This window comes from Eublepharis macularius, chromosome 1, assembly GCF_028583425.1.
Source record: "Eublepharis macularius isolate TG4126 chromosome 1, MPM_Emac_v1.0, whole genome shotgun sequence".
Taxonomy (NCBI): Eukaryota; Metazoa; Chordata; class Lepidosauria; order Squamata; family Eublepharidae; genus Eublepharis; species Eublepharis macularius.
In genome coordinates, this window is record NC_072790.1 from 165,817,254 (window position 1) to 165,839,179 (window position 21,926).

At 42.2% G+C, this 21,926-nt stretch overlaps 1 protein-coding gene across 2 annotated transcripts in view; it reads left to right on the forward strand.

Moving 5' to 3' along the window:
* Positions 1–21,926, forward strand: part of TTC27 (tetratricopeptide repeat domain 27) — a 169,338-nt gene that overhangs the window by 139,614 nt on the left and 7,798 nt on the right. For both annotated transcript variants that reach the window (XM_054980541.1, XM_054980549.1), the window contains exons 16-17: positions 1,332–1,497; positions 6,327–6,524. In XM_054980541.1, the coding sequence (XP_054836516.1) occupies positions 1,332–1,497; positions 6,327–6,524 (364 nt within the window). The remainder of the gene's footprint in view (positions 1–1,331; positions 1,498–6,326; positions 6,525–21,926) is intronic.

Below are 21,926 nucleotides of genomic sequence, written 5' to 3' on the forward strand. Positions count from 1 at the left end.
ATTGCACATTTAAAGTATACCAGATTTACTGTACCTTGGAAAGAAACTTCCTCTTAGGAGCTGTCTGATTGGGGGAACAAAATGAATTGGTGCCATAGTGCTGGTGATTTGTCTTTCCCCACTCAGTTCCCAGCTGCTTTTTATTCCAGAGGTATGGTATGGGGAACCTGGGGAGACATTTTTTAATCAGTAAAGAATCCAGTAGCACCTTTAAGACTAACTAACTTTATTGTAGCATAAGCTTTCAAGAACCACAGCTCTTTTCGTGAGATGCATCTGATGAAGAAATCTGTGGTTCTCAAAAGCTTATGCTATAATAAAGTTGGTTAGTCTTAAAGGTGCTACTGGACTCTTTACTCTTTTGTACCTACAGACTAACATGGCTAACTCCTCTGGTTTTTTTTTTTATCATGGAACTCCTTGTCCATTACCATGCCCCCAATGCTTCACTTTCCCCTACCCTGCAGCTTCTTTTTATGGTCAGAAGATACACTAAGAATTTCTGTTATCGAACATCAGCATTGTCTGTAGCTATGTAGAGGATATGTAGGTTCCCAGGATGCCCTGTTTTAGACCAACAGTGAGATATTTCTGTTTCATTTGGAGGCTGATAACTAACTTGATTTCTGTCTTATCTCATTCAGACATGGCCTGCTGCATGTGATAGGTTATATACTAGTCAATTTCAGGACAAATAGAAGTGCTTCTTAACTGGAATAATGTTTCCTTTCTTTTTCTCTGTGCTCACTATAAGTTCACAGTTTACAGGGCAAGAGCTATAGTGAAATTTCACTAAACCTCTTGGTTGTAGTCAAACATGGAATTGTATATTTATTGTTTAATTAATGCCTTCAGTTATAAAGCATTTATCAATTCTGGCTGGAAAAGTCACATGATCTGGCCACAGTTTCAGTCCAAGCTTCCATTGCATAATGTCCTATTGTATTTTTCTTTGATTGTGTATAAAGCAAGAGTGCAGTCATTTTCCATAAATACTGAATTAAAATAATTTCTCTTTGAAAAGTTCTAACAAAAAGCACATATTGTTCACTCATTCAAATAATAGAGGTATTTACATCAGATACTTCATCATTTAGCATGAAGATTTATTTATTTACATAATTTATAGTCTGCTTTTCTAATTGAGACGTAATGACATGATCTTGATCATGTGAAAGCGGTAAGACGTACATTTTGTGAATTTAGTAGAAGGACTTCTTATCACTTTAATGACATTTTTTCTAACTATGATGTCAAATTCTGAAGACACTGAGCACAGAAACAAAAAATGCATGCATGACAAAGTAAAATGTTTGTTTTTTATTAACTAGGATCAAAGCATTCCGGACCCTTCAGGAAGCTCTCAAGTGTAATTATGAACACTGGCAGATTTGGGAAAATTATATTCTTACCAGTACAGACATTGGAGAGTTTTCAGAAGCTATAAAAGCTTATCACAGGCTTATGGATTTACAAGAAAAGTACAAAGATATCCAGGTGGGATGTGTTTTCTTTTACATTCAGGTATACAAATTTCACACATGGCTTATGAAAATCCAATTTGAATCATATGCCATTAAATGGACTGTCTCCTATTCCTATCTCCAGGAATCTGTTTCCAGTGTAAAAAGAAAATTTTAAGCAAGCCTACTAAAACTTGCAAATTCAGTCCCTTCCCAGCTCTGATATTATTGGAAAATACATGCAATATAGGGAGGATGGACCTGAGGGTCAGTGTGCCTTGCCTTTGTGTACTAACCAGTTTCAGTCTAAGTGGAAATTCCTCCCTTTCATCTTCTTGATGCTAAACCTTACACTTCTTACACAAACTTGGAAGAGAAGAAAACTTGACAGCAGGAGAGGGAACTTGAGCCACTTCTATCTTGTCTTATAATGGTTGGATGAGGGAAATAAACCAAGAACTTTCAGCCTTAGAGACACAATATCTTGTATACTTAGTTGCGTCAGACACCAGAGAGAGACTGGGGGCTTTTCCGCATGGGTTTTTTTCATCAGTTCTGACCCCATACAAGTTCTGCACTCATTTTTTTGGCTTTAGTTTTCACTTCGGGGTTGTTGCTGTTTTTTTGTTTTCCCCAGTTTCCCCCAGTTTTCCCCAGTTTCCCCAGTTTCCCCCTGGTTCTTTTGAGGCCACTTTTACCTCAATCTTTTTTTGAAGCCATTCTTAGTCACTTTTGTTCCTTGTGCAGAATATTTCTTTCAGTTTATTTTGTCCTGCCCACTCCCACCCACCTCCTGGTTGATTGGTTGTTCATCATAGTTAAACCATTCCTCCCCCTTCCTTCTCCCTTCTGGTTTTGCTTTCAATCATTGTTTAAATTGTCATTTGCATAATATTATAATGAACGGACACTGTAATAATACATGCAGAATTCCCAGCTTTCATTAAAACAAAAAAGTAAGTCCTTGGCCTCTTTCGTTGTGAAGATATAACTCCATAAGTGTTAAAATGCAGAAGGAGGGCAGATGTGTGGAAGAAATGTACCCAGACTGATATCAGTGCTTGTGGATCAACTGCTAAGAAAACCAGAAAGAAATTGAGTGTGCAGGAAAGCCCTGGGTTGGAGGGAGTGAGGACACATGCATAGCTCTCCCTGATGGTTCCCAGGAACTGCCTTAGAATACGTTTCAAGGCTGGCAGTGTGAATACATGTTTTAGCATTCAACATACATTTTATAAAGATTATCTGATGGAATACAAGTTTAAATAGCAACCCTGGTTTTCCCTTTTTTATTTATTTAATGTATTTGATTTACAACAGTTCTGCCTTTCTGCTACCAGAGCATCCACAACAGCGAACAAAGTATAAAATCCATTCAAAACCCACTTCATTTTTTAAAGAAGAGCAAACAAAGGCATACTACAGTCAGGAAAAGGAGAGCAGTGTGAAAATTTGAGGGAGAGGTGTGTGTTCAGATAATCTTCAAAAGTCTTTCCCCATGACCTAAATTAGTTGTGAATTGTGTTCTTCCCTGCCCCCACAGTTTTCTTGCTCTGTTATAATCAACAGTCCCTCCTCAAGAACACAGTCAGGTGAAGCAACCAAAGCTTCAGATGCTCTGGGCAGCATATATGCTTCATTACAGTATATGAATGTGTTAGAAATACAACTGAATGGAATACAAACTACCCAAGAGAAAGCACCACAATGTAATATTTCCATATATTATGCTTGTTACATAGAGTCGCCAACTCTGGCTTGGGAAATTCCTGGAGATCTGGGAACAGAGCCTGAAGAAAATGGATTTTGGGGAGGGGTAGGACCTCAACAGGGATGTGATATCATCGAGTCCACGCTTCAAAGCTGCCATTTCCTCCAGAGAACTGATCTCTGTAGTCTGGAGATAAGTTGTAATCCTGAGAGAACTGTGTGCTCTACCTGGAGGTTGTCAACCCTGTTGTTATGTGACTCACTCTTGGAAGCTTTTGTAATGGAAGGGCAAAAACAATATATGTTTGGTTTTGAATTTCAGCATTGACATACTTTTCTGGAAGGTACTTCAAAGCTGAGAAGGAAGCAGAATTAATGGGTTCAGGAGACACCTGTGATTGCTAATACCTATTTCCTTGTTCTTAAGCTTTAATACGGGGAGGCATTTACAGCATGGTACCCATATAGATTCTTGGCTTATCATGTGAGAACTGATCTGTAAAACCCCTTTGCCTGCCTGAATTCTTTTAATTTTGCTGAGCATCAAGGCAGCTTGCGAACATGTTATGACAGGATAAATTTTACTCAAAAGAGCTTTGGTATTAGATTAATAACAGCTAATTTTTTTTTAAAGTGTAGGTTTTTGGTTTTGATAAACTGATGTGAAACACAAAATAGAGTGGGGAGGATCTAAACAAATACAATTGGATTTAATATTTACCTTGATCAGCATAAAAAGAGGTACATAAAGGAAATGCTTGGTGGACTAGGTGCAGTGTACATTTGCAAATTTTTGAAAATTGAGTGCATTTCATGATTAAATATATTAAAATCTATCATTATCTGATACAGCGATTAGGATATTGGCTGCCCTATTTGGAGTTGAATTTGAACGAATTGAAATAAAATTCTAATTCAAGTTGTGATTTGGGGCTGGGGGAGTAATATAAAGTACAGCAGTTGTTTACATTCTTGTTTGTAACTCTTATGTCCAATGAAAAACATTATAGGACCATTAAGAGGTAGTATAAAAAAACATTTGTGTTGACATCAAGACTCTTGGCTGTTTATCCGATAATAACATTAGTACTGGCATTTTTTTTCTGGTACAACACACAGATCCACATTTTCAGATTTGTATGTGAGTGTGTTTTGTTTAGAGCAGTATTAAATCTATTGACCTGCGCAAGATTAGGGGTTTTACAGAATGAGGGATATAGTTCTTTAGTAACCTTGTTTTGATGAAAACATGGTTTTAAGTGTTGTCATAATGATAAGCCTTGGAAGAGATGCTATGTTGAGGCATCTCTAAAAAAAACAAGCACTTGTTACAGGTGACCTCAATTATTAGCCAGCCTCATCTGGACAAAATGTTCAAGTGCTAGCCCAGCACAACTACAGAGATTTTTGGATAACATCTATTCCACTTGGCTTCAGGACTGGCTTTGGGATTCAGCCTGCTTTGGCTGCTCTTCTAGATCACCTACACTGAGCAATGGACCTGTCAAGGGCACTCTTGCTCATTCTCCTGGACTTCTCAGTGACATTTGATACCATTTACAATGGTATCCTTCTGGACTGCCTTGAGAGGATGGGTTTGGGGTGCCTCTTTGAGGTGCCTCTAATCCTTCCTGAAGAAAGATCATAGCTTCTGTACCTCATGGTGTTTGGATTATGGGGTGTCACAAGGCTGTCTTGTTGCCTATGTAACTTCTGCATGAAGCCTCTGAGTGACGTTGTCCAGAGTTTTGGAGTGAGAAGTCATCTTTTTGCTGTCATTAACTTGCAGATCCTTAGCTTTGTTGGTCTTTTCTGTCTGAATCTAGAGGAGCAGTTAAAGTTCTAAACCATTTTTTAAAAGCAGTGATGGAATAGAAAGCTTTGAATAAGATGAAGCTGATAAGATCCAGAAAAGACTGTTGATCAAGGATATGATTGATCAGGAATTAGATATTAAGTTTGTTCTGGACAAGGTTGATCTCTCCTTGAAGACTTCAGTTTTTAGTTTGAGAGTACTTCTGGATCCAGAGCTGCACCTGAATGTCCAGGTGGTAGAAATAGCCAGAAGTAGCTTTTTTCCAGTTGTGACTAATTTACCCATAACACCCTTTTCTTGGTAGGCAGGATCTAACTAAACATAACCTGGTGGCTTCCACATCAACCTACTGCAGTGTGTGCTCTGTGTGGGCTTGAATTTGAAATGTGTAAACTACTGAGGTTTAATGTAGTAGCCTGCATTTTTACTAATGGATCACTGTGCTCATACAATACTGCTCTTAAAACAGCCTTACTGGCTGGCGGATTGCTTCTTAGCCAAATTCTAGGTGCTGGTTCTTAGATTTAAAGACCTTCATGACTTAGGACCTTCATGCTTAAAGGGCCATTCCTCCTGGTATGAACCTCTGTGCCAGGGCCACTTCCAGGTTTTAGGGAGTTCTGGGCAGAGAGTACCCACCATTAGGCTCCTCTTCTTACCCTCCCATATACGTGCCCCACCTGCCTGTGCATCATTCATTTGCCCACTTACAAGCTCCCCCACCACCTGCAGTCACAGCTGCCCACACTGCCTGCATGCCCCTTCCCTGATGGCTCTGAGTGGTGGGTGCAGCTAGGAGTGCCACTGCCATGGCCACCAAAAATGTTGATGTTTTGTGCACCCATCCACATGCCCTTCTCCACCAGCAATAGGCAGCATATGCAGTTGGGAGTAGAAGTAACAAAGCACTCCAAAGCAGGCAGTGGGAGGATGTTAGTGCAGAGGAGCCAGAAGCCACAGACCCTGGCAACTGCCCCACCACTCCATATGCTGTTTACCATCTTAGGTCAGCCTAGTAGAAACTTTGCCCATGTCCACACCTAGACAAGTTTGTAAATTGACTGCAACAGCTGATCTCTTTTTAGCTGCTGTGCCTCTCCTCCAGAACAGTCTCTCTCTCTCCCTTCTCTCTCTCTCCCTCCCCCTCTCTCTGTGGCCTATTTTCAGACAGTATGCAAGATATTTTTGTTTCAGAAAGTATCTTTGGCATGATTTGGTTATTCTGCCAGACTGGAGGGTTCTGTTGTTCATTTATGTTAGGTTTATGGCTTGTTCATATCTGTGAGTGAGTTACATTTTTTAAATTGATGCATTCAAAATTCTGTTCATTTTCTAAGGTGCTTAAGATACTGGTGAAGGCAGTGATGGATGGAGTGGCTGATCGACATGGAGAGACAGCAGCAGGATTAAAGGCAAAATTGCAGGCACTCTTTGGCAGAGTGACTTCTAGAGTGACAAGTGATGGAGAAATCTGGAAGCTATATGCAAGACTCTATGAGAATGGGCAGAGTGATAATTCTGAAGACATTGAAAAGGTAACTCCTGATAGTGGGAAAGTAGTGTTTCAATAGTAGCTTATTCTGATATTATAAATAGTCCCCCCTCCCCCCCACAAGGCCTGAATAGTGGTGAAGCACTTGTAACAGCCCAGCTGGAAGTGACATTCCACTGCCAATGGAGGTGCAGGGCCTGGCCACCCATCCATCAACAGATAAAGTTGGGTGTTGTGGACCAGCTCAGCCCAGTAGAGCAGAGAGACACAGAGGACTCTTCTGAGAAAAAGACAGCTGGCGAACCTGACTCAGACCCACGGCCAGTGGCAGAGGCACTACAGGAGGAGGCAGTCTCTGAAGGATCAGACATGGATCCACAGCCAAGTCCCAGCACATCGGTCCCTCAGCTTCCCAGCCCTGGGCCAGCAACAGAGAACCAGGCATGGGTCAGCTCTTCCCCCTCATCACCAGAACCTCGGAAGAGCCATCAGAGGAAAGTAAGGAGAGCCCTCCAAGCCAGAAGGCGCAGTGCCAGGCTATCAGCACAGCACCAGCCCAGCATGAACAGTGATGATGAGTGCTTGCAGGAGCACAACTGAGACAGCTGGCAGGTGCATGATGCAGCACAAGTGGCTGAGCAGCGTGAGGCTTAAAAGCAGCAGAGAAGGGAGTGGCTGTGTGGAAGCAACGCATCCACTTACGACTGACCTTGCTGCTTGTGGTTGGAATGGATTCCTTCATCTCTGACCTCAGCCTGTTATTGTGGATTTGATTCTGGAATACCCCCTTTGGACTCAAAGCTATGAGTGTTGTCTAACCTGTGCCTGAACCTTGGAATCGTGATTTGTCCTGCTCTTGGGAACTTTCCCCTGCCTGCTTCCTGTGTGAGTCTGTAATCAGGACATTGGGTGTCATCAGCATATTGATAACAACCCAACTTGACCCGAACCTCCATACCAGCTGGGTGAGGTGAGGCATATAGATGTTAAATAACATCAGGGAGAGTATCGCCCCTTACGGAACGCCACACCCCAAGGGCTGGCGTGGTGACAACTGCTCCCCCAGTTCTGTCCCCATCCATGGAGAAAGGAGATCAGCCACTGTAAAGCTGTTCCAGGTATCCTCACATCAGCGAGGTGGTGGGCCAATAGTGCATAATCGACTGTGCTGAACACTGCTGTAAGATCCAGCAATACCAGCAGCACCGATCTGCCTTGATCCAGGTACCTGTGGAGGTCATTTGTGAGGACGACCAATGCTGTCTCCATCCTATAGCCAGGGTGGAAACTGGAATGGAATGGATTCAGGAAAGAGGAATCCTTCAGGAATACCTGCAGTTATCCTGCCACTGCCCACTTAATCATCTTAGCTAGAAATGGGAGTTTCGAAACTGGGCGGTAATTGACTGAGTCATTGAAGTCTAAGGATGGTTTCTTCACAAGAGGTCGCATCACCGCTTCCTTTAATGCTCCCAGAAAAACCCAGCGCTTAAGAAGAGATTAACAATGGCCTCCAACTAAACCCAAAGCCCATCAGTACTGGCCTTCACCAGCCATGACAGGCAGGGGTCCAAGGGGCAGGTGGTGGGCCTCACTACCTGCAAGATCCAGTCAAACATCCTGGGAGAGTGGGCTGAATTGATCTAATATGGGACCAGAAGACAGCCAAGGGGCCTCCAGTTCCATCAGTGTATCAACAGAGGTCAGCAGGTAATGGCAGAGAGACAAGACCTTACCTGCAAAATAGCTCCCAAAGCCTCACAGCTGAAATTTGAATTTATAATTGGATGATCTTCCTGAGAAAGGGAGGTCAAGGACTGAACTTTATGGAATAATTGTGCTGGGCATGAGCTTGCGAATGCAATGGAAGTGGAATAGAACTCCTTCTTAGTTGCTTTCACTGCCATCTCATAGGCTTTCATAAAAGTCCTATAAGAGGTTCTGGCTTCTTCGTCTCAGTCCCGCCTGCACACTCACTCAAGCCATCTCAGCTCCCATTTCATCCATCGTAGCTCCTTAGTATACCAGCAAGCTAACGGGGCATGGGAGCAAAGAGAGCAACAGGGAGCAATTTTGTTGATGGCTTCAAAAAGACAGGCATGCCTATCCTCCACCAGCACATCCAGTGAACCGCCAGGGAGCTTCATATCCCACAGAGCATTCTGGAAACCGATAGGATCCATCAGTCTCCCTAGGCAAGCAAAAATGCGCTCGCTGCCCATGTGGGGTGGGGGCTGGTGTGCCCAGACGAGCCTTCAGAACAAAATGTTCCAACCACGGCACCACATCAACCTTGTCCAGGTCCACCTGAATCCCCATCCCAAAGATCAAATCTGACATGTGGCGCTCTTGATGAGTGGGTGCTGATACAAATTGAGAGAGTTCCAGTGCTGGCATGTATGACACCAGGTCCACAGCCCATGAGAAGGCAGCATCCTCGGCATGGACATTGAAATCCCGCAGTACCAAAAGCGTGGGGTACTCCAAGACTCAGCCAGCCACCACTCCAGCAGGCTCGACAGGGTATCTGCTGGTGCACGAGGCGGTCAGTACACCAGACAGATAGCCAAACTCTCTTCAGCGTCCCACACCAGGCCCATACCATCAATACCAGTGATCTTTGGGGTGGGGAGCAGCCTGAAGAAGAAAGACTCTCAAATGAGCAACACCACCTCTCCCCCCGGCCACTTCTCCGGGACTGATGAAAGACCCAAAAAAACCCGGGGGGGGGGTCAGTTCTTTTAGGGAAACCATCTCGCCCTCCCACACCCAGGTCTGTCATGCATTCCAGATCCATGTTGTTCACAGCAAAAAACTCATGCAGAGTCTTGGTCTTATTATTAATGGACGTGGCATTACACAACATCAGTGATGGACAAGGCATAATTTTCCTCGCCCTACAACCAACATATCTCGGGATGGGATGCAGGTTGGAAGGGCACCAAGCCATACCATATCTCCATGCCCTTCCATTTCTAGACCTTGTCCCGCTGCCATACCTCCCCCGTCCCCAGAGTACTGGGATCCCCAATGCTATACTAGCCTCCTCACCAGTAATTGCCATTCCTTGCCCATGATACATCCATAATAATTCCCGTACATATAACCACGCACATCAATATCTATAATCTACTGTCCCTTTTGGATACACACCTTAATGCAGTGAGGGGGTTTGAGTGTGTCAGTGAAGCTGAGAGCAACACCATCTGGAGCACAGGCTTGGTTAAGAGTCTAAAATCCTGGAAGAGTCACTCAAGGCGGAATGGTCAAAGCTGAGACACCAGACTAAGATGCATCCACCCCCTTCAGGAATCAACAGTCACATCAGCAGAAGTGAACTGAATGTTCCAATGACGATGGGAGCAGAGGAATTCTTGAAGATTAGCTACTGGGCAGCAGCAGTAGTGGAAGGTGACACTGACAGAAAATCTTTCACAGACAACCGCAGTGTTACTTCAACTAGCCCTGGTTAGTACTGTGCAATAGGAGAAGGCAAACCACTTCTGCTGATCTCTTACCTTGAAAACCCTATGAGACAATCCAAAATGAAAAAAGATATAGTGCTGGAAGACAGGACCCCCAGGTCAGATGGCACTCAGTTGGCTACTGGGGAAGAGCCAAGGACAAGTACAAATAGTACTATTCTTAATTATGGGACTGGATTAAAGCTGAAAGGACGTTCAGTTGCGGACGTGAATAGATGCAAAAGGAACGTCCAGAGCTGTGCGCCAAACATAATAGGAACATGCAACATGAGAGGTCTGAGGCTAGGTAAGCTAGAAATCGTAAAACAAGAAATGGAACGTTTAAACATTGCAGTCCTGGGTGTGAGTGAACTAGTGAACTAATGTGGACCGACTCAGGACATTATCAGGCAGAATAGTGTTTTACTGCGGAAATGAACTCAAAAGAAACGGTGTTGCTCTAATAGTGAGGCAAGATATACAACAAGCAGTCAAGAGCTACAATGCAAAGTCTGACTGAGTAATATTAATCAGACTTCAGGGAAAGCTTGTTAATATAACCATCATTCAAGTTTATGCTCCAACTATGGATTATGAGGAGGATCTTAAGTTGTGACTTATTCAGCAAAAAATTATGTTTAGGGTATATTGGAAACCACAGCATCTTTTTACTAAAGGTTTAAGCACACTGTCTAACTGGTGGCGGTGTAATTCACAAAATGCATCTCTTAAACCTATGCTTTGGTCATGTTTAGTCATTCTGCCCTTTTGGGAGGAAGTTATTAGTCATATTAATTGTGTGTTAGAAAATGTATTTGTTTTTGAGGATGTTAATGCGCTGTTAAACTACTTACCTGTGTCTTGGAATCTAAATAGTGGTCAATGGAAATGGACCCTCTGTGCCCTTACAGTTACTAAAAGACTTATACTTCAGCATTGGAAAGACAAAAACCCATCTTCTGTAAATCACTGGACTGAAGACTTACAAATTTACCAGCATTTGAACATATTGCATATAGAAGGCAACTGCACATTTGGAAGTCTTTTATAGATATCTTTGTATAAATTTGCTAATAGTGTTTTTGTAGCCAGCATTGTATACTTTCTTTTTTTGCTTTTTTATTTTTTTAATATTTTGCACTAATAAATAAAAAAAATATTTTTTTTAAAAAAATGCTGCCTACAAAATTGTAGTTAATGACATAATCCAGAGAAAGCTAGAATTACTTAATTCGTCTCAGTAGATTTTAGGATGCCACCCAGGGGAAAACTCCACCTATGTTTACTTTCTAAGCCTGCATAAAATAGAAATTGTGGAGCTAAATGTTTCTTCTAAGTAATTTGACTTTTATAAATTTGGAAATGTTGTGGAAAATGTGCAAGATTTATTCAGTGTAAACTTACTCTAGTCCTTTAGGAACATGAACTATTTTGGGTTGGATCAAAAAAACTGGCTTGAATCCAGCTGAGGGATTTCCACAGTAAAAGTAGTGGAGATGATTTTTGCTGATTCTCTGTCCCAAAGCTGTTCCGGAGAGTTTCTTTCCCCCTAGGAATAGCATCTGAGTGCGTTGGGGGCTGCAGTGGGAAGGGGGAGTCAGGGAGGTTCTGTTCCCACAGGTGGAAATTCCTTCCTTCTGCAGAAATTTTCGGCAGATCTAAACCCGTGAGTGGAGTTCTGCTGGCAGAATAGAGCCTTCCTGCTGCCTATACTCTCTTGTGCCAGCAAAGAAGCTGGCAAGTCAAGGGACTGTTGAGACAGCGAACTTTGCTCCACAGAAGGCTGCAACTTTAAGTGGAACATTTGCAAAAATTGCTGATCCATCCATGCACAAGGAGAGAGCAACTTCCGCTTGATCCAACGCACAATTCTGCTATTTGAAGTTTAATAAATGCCTTTAATAAAGAATAAAGTTTAATAAAGAATAAATGCCTTCACTCATTAGCTAAAACAGCAATTAAAAATATACTTAGTATTAAAAAAGGAATTGCAAGCTATCACCCTTAAGATATCCATGGTCTTAGATCCAGAGGAGTTAGCCATGTTAGTCTGTAGTTGCAAAATAGTAAGAAGTCCAGTAGCACCTTTAAGACTAACCAACTTTATAGAGGCATAAGCTTTTGAGAACCACAGCTGCATCTGATGAAGAGAGCTATGGTTCTCTAAAGCTTTGCCTCAAGTACCCCAAGGGTACTTTAGTTTTTGCCAGTTGGGGACATAAGGGGGAAGAAAGCTGAATAAAAATAGAAGCCATCAGCATTGTGAAAGAAAATTACGTTTTGTTATCTAGGCTGAGACACTGTTATATAAATCAGTGTTCCTATGAAGAAACAGCAGAAACACCTGTATTAGAGCAAGAAAACACTCAAAAAATAATTGCCCCTGTTAAGGAGTAGTGTTAATTTTAGATTTTCAGTTACATTGTATAGCTGTATTGAAATTTCCAATCTTATTTCATCATGACAGTCTGTAGTTGTTTGCAGATTTACCTGAAATAAGACATGATGAATTTAGTAGAACTTGCTTCTATAAAAACGTGAATAAAGTTATATTGCAATTCTCATAATAACCATAGTAAACAAAAATAGGCATACTTTTATTTACTAGATTTATATCTAGCTTCCTCCTAGTAAGTAACATTACTAATACTGCCATAATTCAACTTTCTCTAATAAGAATGTCTGACCATTAACCAAACTGAATCCCTGCACCCCCACTTCACCTGAATGTTGTTTCTCACTGAAACGCAAGGTGGATTACATAATATAAATCAATAAAATCAATAGAATAAGACTACTAATAAGCAATATAATAGGACTAGGATTTCAGATATCTGACATGAAACAAAAATATTAGACATGATGTGTTAAACAATGCAGAAAATTGTATTACTTAAGTAGAAAGTGCAATGAGAGCAAGTTTATATATACAGCAGACAGATAATACACACTATATGTAGCCTTCCTGAACCATTCTGTTACAATATAGCCCTATTACCTTTATAAAAGTGCCCTCCTAATTATGTTCTGTATAGTCTGTGGAATGACAGAAGTGCAGGAGCCTCCCTCACTTCCTCAGGTAGGCCATTCCTTGAGGTGGGGGTGACCACAGAGAATGCATGTGTACAGGCCATTGTTAATCTAGCCCATTTGCAGACCTGCAGAAAGCCCTGAACAGACATGTAAAGCTGTTGTCGTGGAACATAGGAGGAAAGGTGGTTCTGCAGATATGAGGGTCCAAGGCCACAAAGGCCATGTGATGGTTAGTACCAGGGCCAACTAGGGTTTCCCGCCTCCAGGTGGTGGCTGGAGATCTCCTGGAATTGCAACTGATCTCCAGGCCACAGAGATCAGTTCCCCTGGAGAAAATGGCTGTTTGAAGGGTGGATTCTATGGCAATACATCCTCCTGAGGCCTCTCCCTAAACCCTGCACTTTCCAGGCTCCACCCCTCCTCGGATCTTCAGAAATTTCCATCCTGGAGCTGGCACTCCTAGGGCCAGCCCTGCTTAGCTTCCGAGATCTGATGGGAGCAGGCTATCCTGGGCCATCCAGGTTAGGGCCAGAACCTTATAGAAAAACTAAATTCTGAAAGCTAGAGATCTAGCAAAAGTATCTATAGAGAGTAACATAATAAAACATTCACTATTGTTTAACAAAAGAAGTGCCTTGCTGCATCTGACCAAAGCGCACATAGACCAGTGTTCTTTGTAAGCACCCTGCAGGCTCTAGGAAACCTCCAGAAACTAGTTTGTAGTCCTTTTTTGTCTATCCACTTATAAAGAAGCATGAGTGCCTTAATACACAACAGTGTAGAAAGCATTATTTCATAAGCAGTATTTGAACATGGCTGGAGCTCAAAGTTCTTTCCTAGATTCTGCTTCTGTAAGGAAAATACACAGTAGGTATTTTGAAATGTTCATTTTGCTGAAGACAGCTAGAAAGGCAACAAGGAAGTTCATCTTTGTGCTGCAGCCCAAGGTTATCTGATGCCCACTTCAATTATTAAAGCAAAGCAAGCTATCTGTGGCAATTTTTCATAGAAGTTGCAGCATGTGAAAGAGGTATCAACTCTGAATATGAAAAGTAATGTTTGTAGCTTTCAGAGCATTGTAGTATGTTGTAATGAAAAGAGCTTGTTCAGTTATCAAAAGCCATCTTTCTGTAACATCCTGGTGCCTTCAGAGTGCTTCTAGAAATGCCTGGGTATTTTTTAAAATGCTGTTCATGTACAGTCTACAGTTCATCTTTTTTCAGAGAAGTACCATACCATGCAGCCTTTATCCTTCATCTTGTCATGAAGTTCTTTGTGGTATTCACCTTGATGCTGAGCTAGAACTGTTGATAGCCATATGAATTTATTCACAGATCTGCTCCATTCACATATGACTTTTGTGGGGAGGATTCTGTATTTTCCATGAAGAAGGAGCGTTTATGCAAGAAAGGGTTAAAGCTTCCTCCCCATATTGCCACCTTTGTTCCAGACACATTTTGTTCTTCCCAGCAGAGATTAAGTTCAGTATCAGAGGAGGGTTGTGAGAAAAATTTTTGGAAGGGCTTTCTACTCAGATTATAGGGCTGCGTCATATGAAATAGCTCAAAGAGATACCTTGATAGTGGGCAGGGAGTGTAGACTAGGCTATTGGGTACTGTCTGCTGATGTAGATATGCTCCTCCTGGGTAGTTGGGCATTGATAAAGATTTCATTTTAATTACTTCCATGATGGAATGAGCATTAAATGCAAGGATTACCAACTGCTTCATCCAGAGAGAGAGACAGGTAGAGGGTTAAAACAATGGCCTGAAGGGAGGATGATTGGCATACTTCTCCCTCCTCTCTGTGACTGGCCAGCAAGAAGGTAAAAAATTGGAGCTGACAGGAATGTTGCAGAGTCTAAGCTTGGAATCTGACCAGGGAGGGTCAGACTGAGATTCCTCTGCGTGAGGAAAAGAAGAAAAAAGTTTGCCCTAACTGGGACTGCTTAAGTTTTATGAAAAGCTTTTAGTTGTTGAACTAAAGTGGGAAAGCTAGCACTAATGTTACTCAGATAAGCTAGAACTGGGAGTGTGTGGTTGGCAGAGGAAGTGGGTAGTAAAAGGAGACCCCCTTCAGCCAAAAGAACAGGCGTATGTCTTTAGTGGAAGAATAATTCCTGCCCAGTGTCTGGAAAAAGGTTTTTGACTCTGTGGAGTACACTGGATCTGCAGTAAAAGGAAAAGAGTGCTGTGTATAAAAGTCTGTACACCTAAGCTGGAAGTAAAAGCACTGAAGGAACTTTGCTTTAAATAACTTAAGTCTGAAAATACCAACTTGTCACATCTAAGTATTGTAAATATTTGAATCTAAGTTTTAAGAAGACTATTGTGCCTCATACTAGTGAAGTATTCTGATCAACAAACTAAATTTACCTTAGCTTTTCTTTCCCTTCATACCAACCCTATCTTTTTAATAAATCTGCTGTTCATCGTCGTTCTTCTGTGCAGTCCCACACTGAAACTGCACAGCCCAGGCCTGCCGACAGACAAATTTCTTAGCTTCTTTAGAGCTTCATTAGGGGTTGCAATAGAAGCCCATTTCCCCACCTAAACAAGCACATGACCTATGGGAGGAGTGACCCCCCCCTTCCCTCAGTTCTCTCTTTTCCGCCATGAAGAGAGGAACTGGGCTTCTGAGCTTGTTCATCTTGTGTGCTTTTTCTTCTGACTGGATTCTTCTGATCTTTGATCTCAGACCGTTCCTTGACCTCATCTTTGTCTACTGATCTAATGCTTATAAATTGGACTTTCTCAAGCTGTTCCAGTCAAGTTTGTGGTTCATGTTGTGGACTTCACTAGGGCACAGAAGACTGTTTAAAAAGTGCTCCCAATGCGGGACAAAAATGACACACTCTGACCAGCGTGATCTGTGTCTGTTGTGTCTGGGTGAAGGGTATAAGGTTGGAGCCTGCCCTATTTGTCAACAATTCACCCCAAAGTCTCAGAATGAGAGGGCTTAGGTGCAGACTTTGTGGCAGACAAAAATGTGACCACTAAGTGCCATGCCGTGTCAGATCCAAAGACCAACAAGCTCTCAGCCGCTCCAGATAGGCATTCCAGGGTGGATCCATGATTTCTTCTTGGTTGGTTACAAGGTCGGATCTGATAACTGACAAAAACCACACCCCTTGCGCCGCTGTGGAACCAAGACCTTCATCAGAGTCACCAGCAAAAAAGCCAAAGAAAAACAAACACTTTTCCCATTACTGATCCAAGTCTGATTGGAACCGAGCCGTGCGGGAACCCCCACAAGAGAAAGTGATTCTAGTGAATCCCCATACCCCATCACATCATCTCCACTCCCCAGACAGGTCGCTGTTGGAGGGAGAGCTACATGAGTTGGAACCACCAAACTCAGGTGAATCCCCAGGACCATGGGTAGCTGAGTCTGAGTTCGAGCCGGCCATGAACTGGCTCTGGTGTCAGAACCATCTACATGGATCCAATCTTCTGTGCATAGGATGAGTTCTCCATCTCTGAGCTGTAGGAATGAGCACAGATCCATGACTCACTTCCCATCAGAACCAAAACAGCTCTGCTATCGTCAGCATCACCTGACATGCTGTATTCCTCCTCCATACCGTTGCCATTGTTTTGGAGGTCCACAAGGATTCAGTGCTCCGGATCCGAGGCCATTGACTTCTTCTGGGAAAGTGTGGCTTCCACTCCATCACCTGCTCAGCTACAACAGCAATATGATTCTGAAGAAGAGGAAGAGGATCCTCATTGAGTAGCTTCAGAGTTCGGCTCTGAGATGTCGGATCTGTCACCTGGTGAAAATGTGGCACTAGCATCAGATTTCTCATATGAGGATTTGTGAATATATTCTAAACAAATATCCAGAATGGCTCAGGCATTAGACCTGGATGTTTCTTCTGCTGCACTTTGTACAACTGGCATATTCTAGAGTAGGCTTTATAGTGATGCATCTTCTGTTGGATTTCCAATTGTAGAAGGCCTTGATGAAGTCATCCGGAAGGCCTGGAGGAAACCAGCAGAGCTATCCACAACCTCAAAAAGAGTCGAGGCCATGTACAAAATCGAACAAGACACTTAGCCTTTCTTTAAACACCCTTGGACTTTGTCTCTGGTAACAGAGGAGATACAGCAACACCGCTCAGGTTTACATTTGTCACCACCTTACAAGGAGGGCAGGAAGCTCGATGCCTATGGATGTCAGGCTCTGGATGACAGGATATGGCAGACAGATCCCTGGATCATTATAGCAAGACACAGGTCCTTGGTTAAATGACTTTATTTCAGAGATCAGATCTTTTCCATATTCAGGTCCAAAGGTCTACTTAGGAGTAAAGTAAGCATCTGAGTAGCTCGAGTAGAAGTTTGACAAGAATGGCAACATGGGAAAATTACATCTCTTTTCTACCCTGCTTTTCTTCCCCCTCCCAATTCCCAAACAATCTCTCACCACTTTTTAGGTGTGAGAACATCTTGCATATTTGTGCTATCATGCTGCACCACTAAGAAGAGAGACATATCATAGTCTGAGGGAAAGTCCAAGGTCGTAAATAGTTGAGCTCAACAGATAGCCACCTGTGAAAGCCTGCGAAACCGTTAGAATACTGGCAACAGGAAATTAGGTTATACTACATTACGTTTACAATAACTGGCATTAGAACTTAAGCATCAGAGTTAACATTGGCATGGATGAATGGGTACAGTCATACATGACAATGGGAGATACCAATACTCTGTGTTGGCATTGAACTGGAGGATAGGAAACCACCATAATGGGAGCTTACCAGTTATATCTATGAGAAAATCTCTCAGATTATATGGCAAACCTTTGAGAGGACAAGAAAACAATGGTGTCCCTGCTCCAGACTGAGGTGATCTGTGTGTCAAAGCAACAAATGAACATAGGCCGACATGCCGTGGAGACTTCTGCAAAGGGGTTGGCAGACTCTATCCTGATCAGATGCTACTCCTGGCAGAGGTCAACAGCTTTGCCACTAGAAACAAAACGCAAAGTGGAAGAAATGCCCTTTGAGGGTCCTACTCTTTGAGTAGGCTACAGATGAGACCCTGTCCCAGAAAAAGCAGAATCACCAGATGGCCAAATCTCTGGGCATTATCTCTGCTGGGCAACAAACCTTCAAGCCCAGGCATTTTCCTAAGCACCAACAAGGTTATCAATGTTATGAAAGGCCCTATAAGACATTATCAGCTGCTGCAGAACCAGTTCCAATGTTTCTATCAGCCTCATCAGCAATCTAGGAGATGTGGGCCTTGCAGGCCGAAACTGACCCAGGTTCCACCTCAGCATAAAGACACTCAGGGCCCACCTAAACAATTCTGATGTGTTGCAACCATACCTAACCTGAATCTTTGTTTCTCAGAGATACACTGTATACCACTCTCAGTGGGAGTCAATAACATCTGACTCTTGGGTCTTAGCCATTGTACAAAATGGTTATGGATTAGAGTTTGTGGTGACACCTGATTGCATTGTACCTTCTTCAGCAGCAAATAATGTACTGCCAGAACTTGAAGAGGAGGTTCAAGCTCTATTGGAGAAAGAAGATAGGAAGAGAGAGTCACAGTAAGTAAAGACAGGAGGAAAAGCAAAGCAAGAGCTCCATGACAGACTAACTAAGAAAATATATATTGCACAATAAACTATGAATGAAAGTGAACTTGTTTAGAGTATTCATTGGAATTAAATTACAAGTCTATAATTATGCAAATGATGCCACAGAGGCAGTCACCAAGACATTCAGACAATAAAGAACAGCAAAGGTAGATCACAAATTATACAGCATATTCAAGGTAGTCCATATGACTACAGTAAAGTGTTAAGTGCCAAAATACAGGATCGAATTATATTTATACTTAACAGTATTGAAATAATGAAAATGACCAGTGCTTGTTCATTTAAAGTGACAGTGCCTCATTGAAAACCACAGCAATGTAAATTACAAAGTCGTAATTGTCAAACAAGTTCATAAATGTATCAACATTGAATCAATTCATAAAGATCAAAGTCAAAGAGGTTCGGGAGGGGGGTATTAATTCAAGATGTTCTACTTTGTAACTACTACCGGTGTTCTAGCATTTCATGTCCCATTTCTGTTAACCTTCCTGGAAGTTACAAACTAAAATACTTCATAAATTACTTATTTATCAAAAAATACCGTAATTACATAGAAATGCATTAAAAACATCATAAATATACTTAAAATCATAGGGTACAAAATAAGACAAGTAATATCCCCAGCATTATTGAAATCACTCCTTCCAGGTGGATATGTGGCCAATTTTACATCATGCAATTATACAGCTGCAGAAGATTAACCCTGAATCAGTCCACAAAAATTAAAGAGCAAGAATACCTTATAATGCCCATGCGTATAGAAATTAGAAAGGATCATAGGAAATACCTCTGTTTTAAATATCTTAATAGTATTTTTCCATACACAGTCTTACCATTTGGCCTGTCCACTGCACCTAAGATATTCACCAAGTGTATGGCACCTGTGGTTACCCATCTTAGGGCACAAGGGTGTTCCATCTTCCTGTACCTAGATGATTGGCTAGTCTCTGCACCATTGCGAGAAAAGTTGGTCCACAGTGTTACACTTCTACTTCAGACGTGTGCACACTTGGGTCTAGAGGTTAACTTTGCTAAATCTAAACTTTAACCATCTAGGGTAACGTCCTATATTGGGGGCATTCTAGATGCTTCTACAGGCAAAGCTACTCTGCCGCTAGATAGAGCACAGACTATTCAATCTCTTGTGGCCATGTTTTCCAGAAACCGGTTTCAGTCCATATGGAGAATACAAAGACTGCTAGGCCACATGGTGGACACCACTACAGTAGTGCCTTTTGTTCACCTGCATATGAGAGTGTTGCAGAATTTGTTTGTAAGAAAGTTCAGGGTAACACTACATTCGCCTAACTATAGGCTCTCTATACCCCGACAGGTAATAAAATCCTTAGACTAGTGGTCAGTAGACACCAACCTATTCAGGGGTGTTCCTTTTGGTACTAAAAACTATGAAGTAATTGTAACAACTGATGCCTTCACTCAGGGTTAGAGTGCCCATTGTGGTTCAGAGTCTATTCAAGATACATGGTCAGCTAACAAGCATTCCACTTCGCTCTTGTCTCTTTTGTAGCTCTTCTGCAGAGCAAAAGTCCAGATCCAGATGGACAATACTACAGCGACGTACTATTTAAACAACAGGGAAGTACTGCCTCATTATCCCTTTGTGCAGTGGCTACTGCCTTTTGGGACTGGGCAATTGTCAACAAATTCTCCCAGCAAGCCATTCACATTGCAGGATCAGACAATTCCAAGGCGAATGTGCTCAGCAGGATGTTGGGTGCCAATCACAAGTGGTCTCTGAACAATATGTATTTCGACGACATATTTGTCCAGTGGGGTACCCAGAGGTGGATCTTTTTGCACTGTAGCAAACGGAAAAGCCCCAGTATTTCGTTCAATGGCAGGGAACAACCCCCAATCTATAGGGGATGCATTTCAACATATTTGGACAGACCAGCTGTTTTATATGTTCCTATGTTCTCTCTTATATCAAAAGGTAGTATGCAAGATTCAACAGGACAACACTAACTGCATAGTGATAACCCCATTTGGCCAAGACAAATCTGGTTGCCAAGGTTACTAGAGCTGTCCAAACGGACATACATCACCTTGCCTCTAGTCCCAGACATCCTGAACTGGGGGAACTTGCTTCACCACAACACCAGCAGTTTGCATTTGACAGCTTGGTGCATCCTCCCCAGCCTTTGAATTACTCAAGGGGGTTCAGTTGTTGTTGTTAAATACCAGATGGCCATCAACTAGGCGGGCTTATGCAGCCAAATGGAAGAGGTTCCTTTATTGGGCTCACAGTAGGGGCGTTTCTGCTAACAATTGCTCCTTATATAACATCCTACCTGTGTCATTTGAGGTCAGAAGATCTAGGCGCTACATCTTTGAAGGTGCATTTAGCCACTATTTCGGCTTTTCACAAACAAGTTGAAGGGAGGATGGTGTTTTCTCACCAAACTGCTCAAAATTTTTTAAAGGGGATGCTCACTCATTACCCTCCGGACATCCAACCAGTTCTTCAGTGGTCATTATCATTCATATTATCTCAGTTTACATTGCCCTCATTTGAACCTTTGCCAGCTTGCTCACTGCTGTCCTGGAAAGTTGGGTTTCTGGTAGCAATAACATCTGCAAGGAGAGTTAGTGGGTTGTCAGTTCTTAGAGTTGATCCACCCTTTTTGAGGATTCACCCTAATAAGGTGATTCTCAGACCTAGCCTCCAATTTTTGCCCAAGCTAGTTTTAGTTTCTCATATGTCTCAGGATATTACTCTCCCTGTGTTTTACCTAAACCCTCAGTCAAAAGCGGAGAGAGCATTTTATTCACTAGATCCAAAGAGGGCACTATCCTTCTATCTAGATAGAACAAAAGGGTTCCGGGATGATATGCATTTGTTTATATGCTTTGGTGTACAGAATAAAGGAAAAAGAGCTCACTGCCAGCAGCACTATCGCAACTCTGCAGTTTATTGATGGCAGTTGGTAATCATCTTATGGTTTTCCTCTATAGGCTTAGCAACAGCCCATAGAAATAGAGGTCAGAGGTGACACATTGCCAAGCCTCACTTAGCCATGGTTCTCTGTGGAGATTACTGTCCCTCCTCTCCATGGCATCTCTGGAGTGAAAATCTGCATATCATGCATTGGCAGTGAGAGTGAAAACTCTTCCGCTTTAGACCAGAAATACCAATAAGGTGACGATAGTTGGACTGTATCTGACAGACGCTTGTTTTTCCCTTCACCCTACCCCCAATAATTTGTGTGGCAATACTTAGTGCTCCTAAGTAACAAGCAGTCACTGGTGAGAGAAGTATGGGCTTTATTTCTGTTATATTTATGAACTGTTTTTATATCAGACCGCACTCAGAA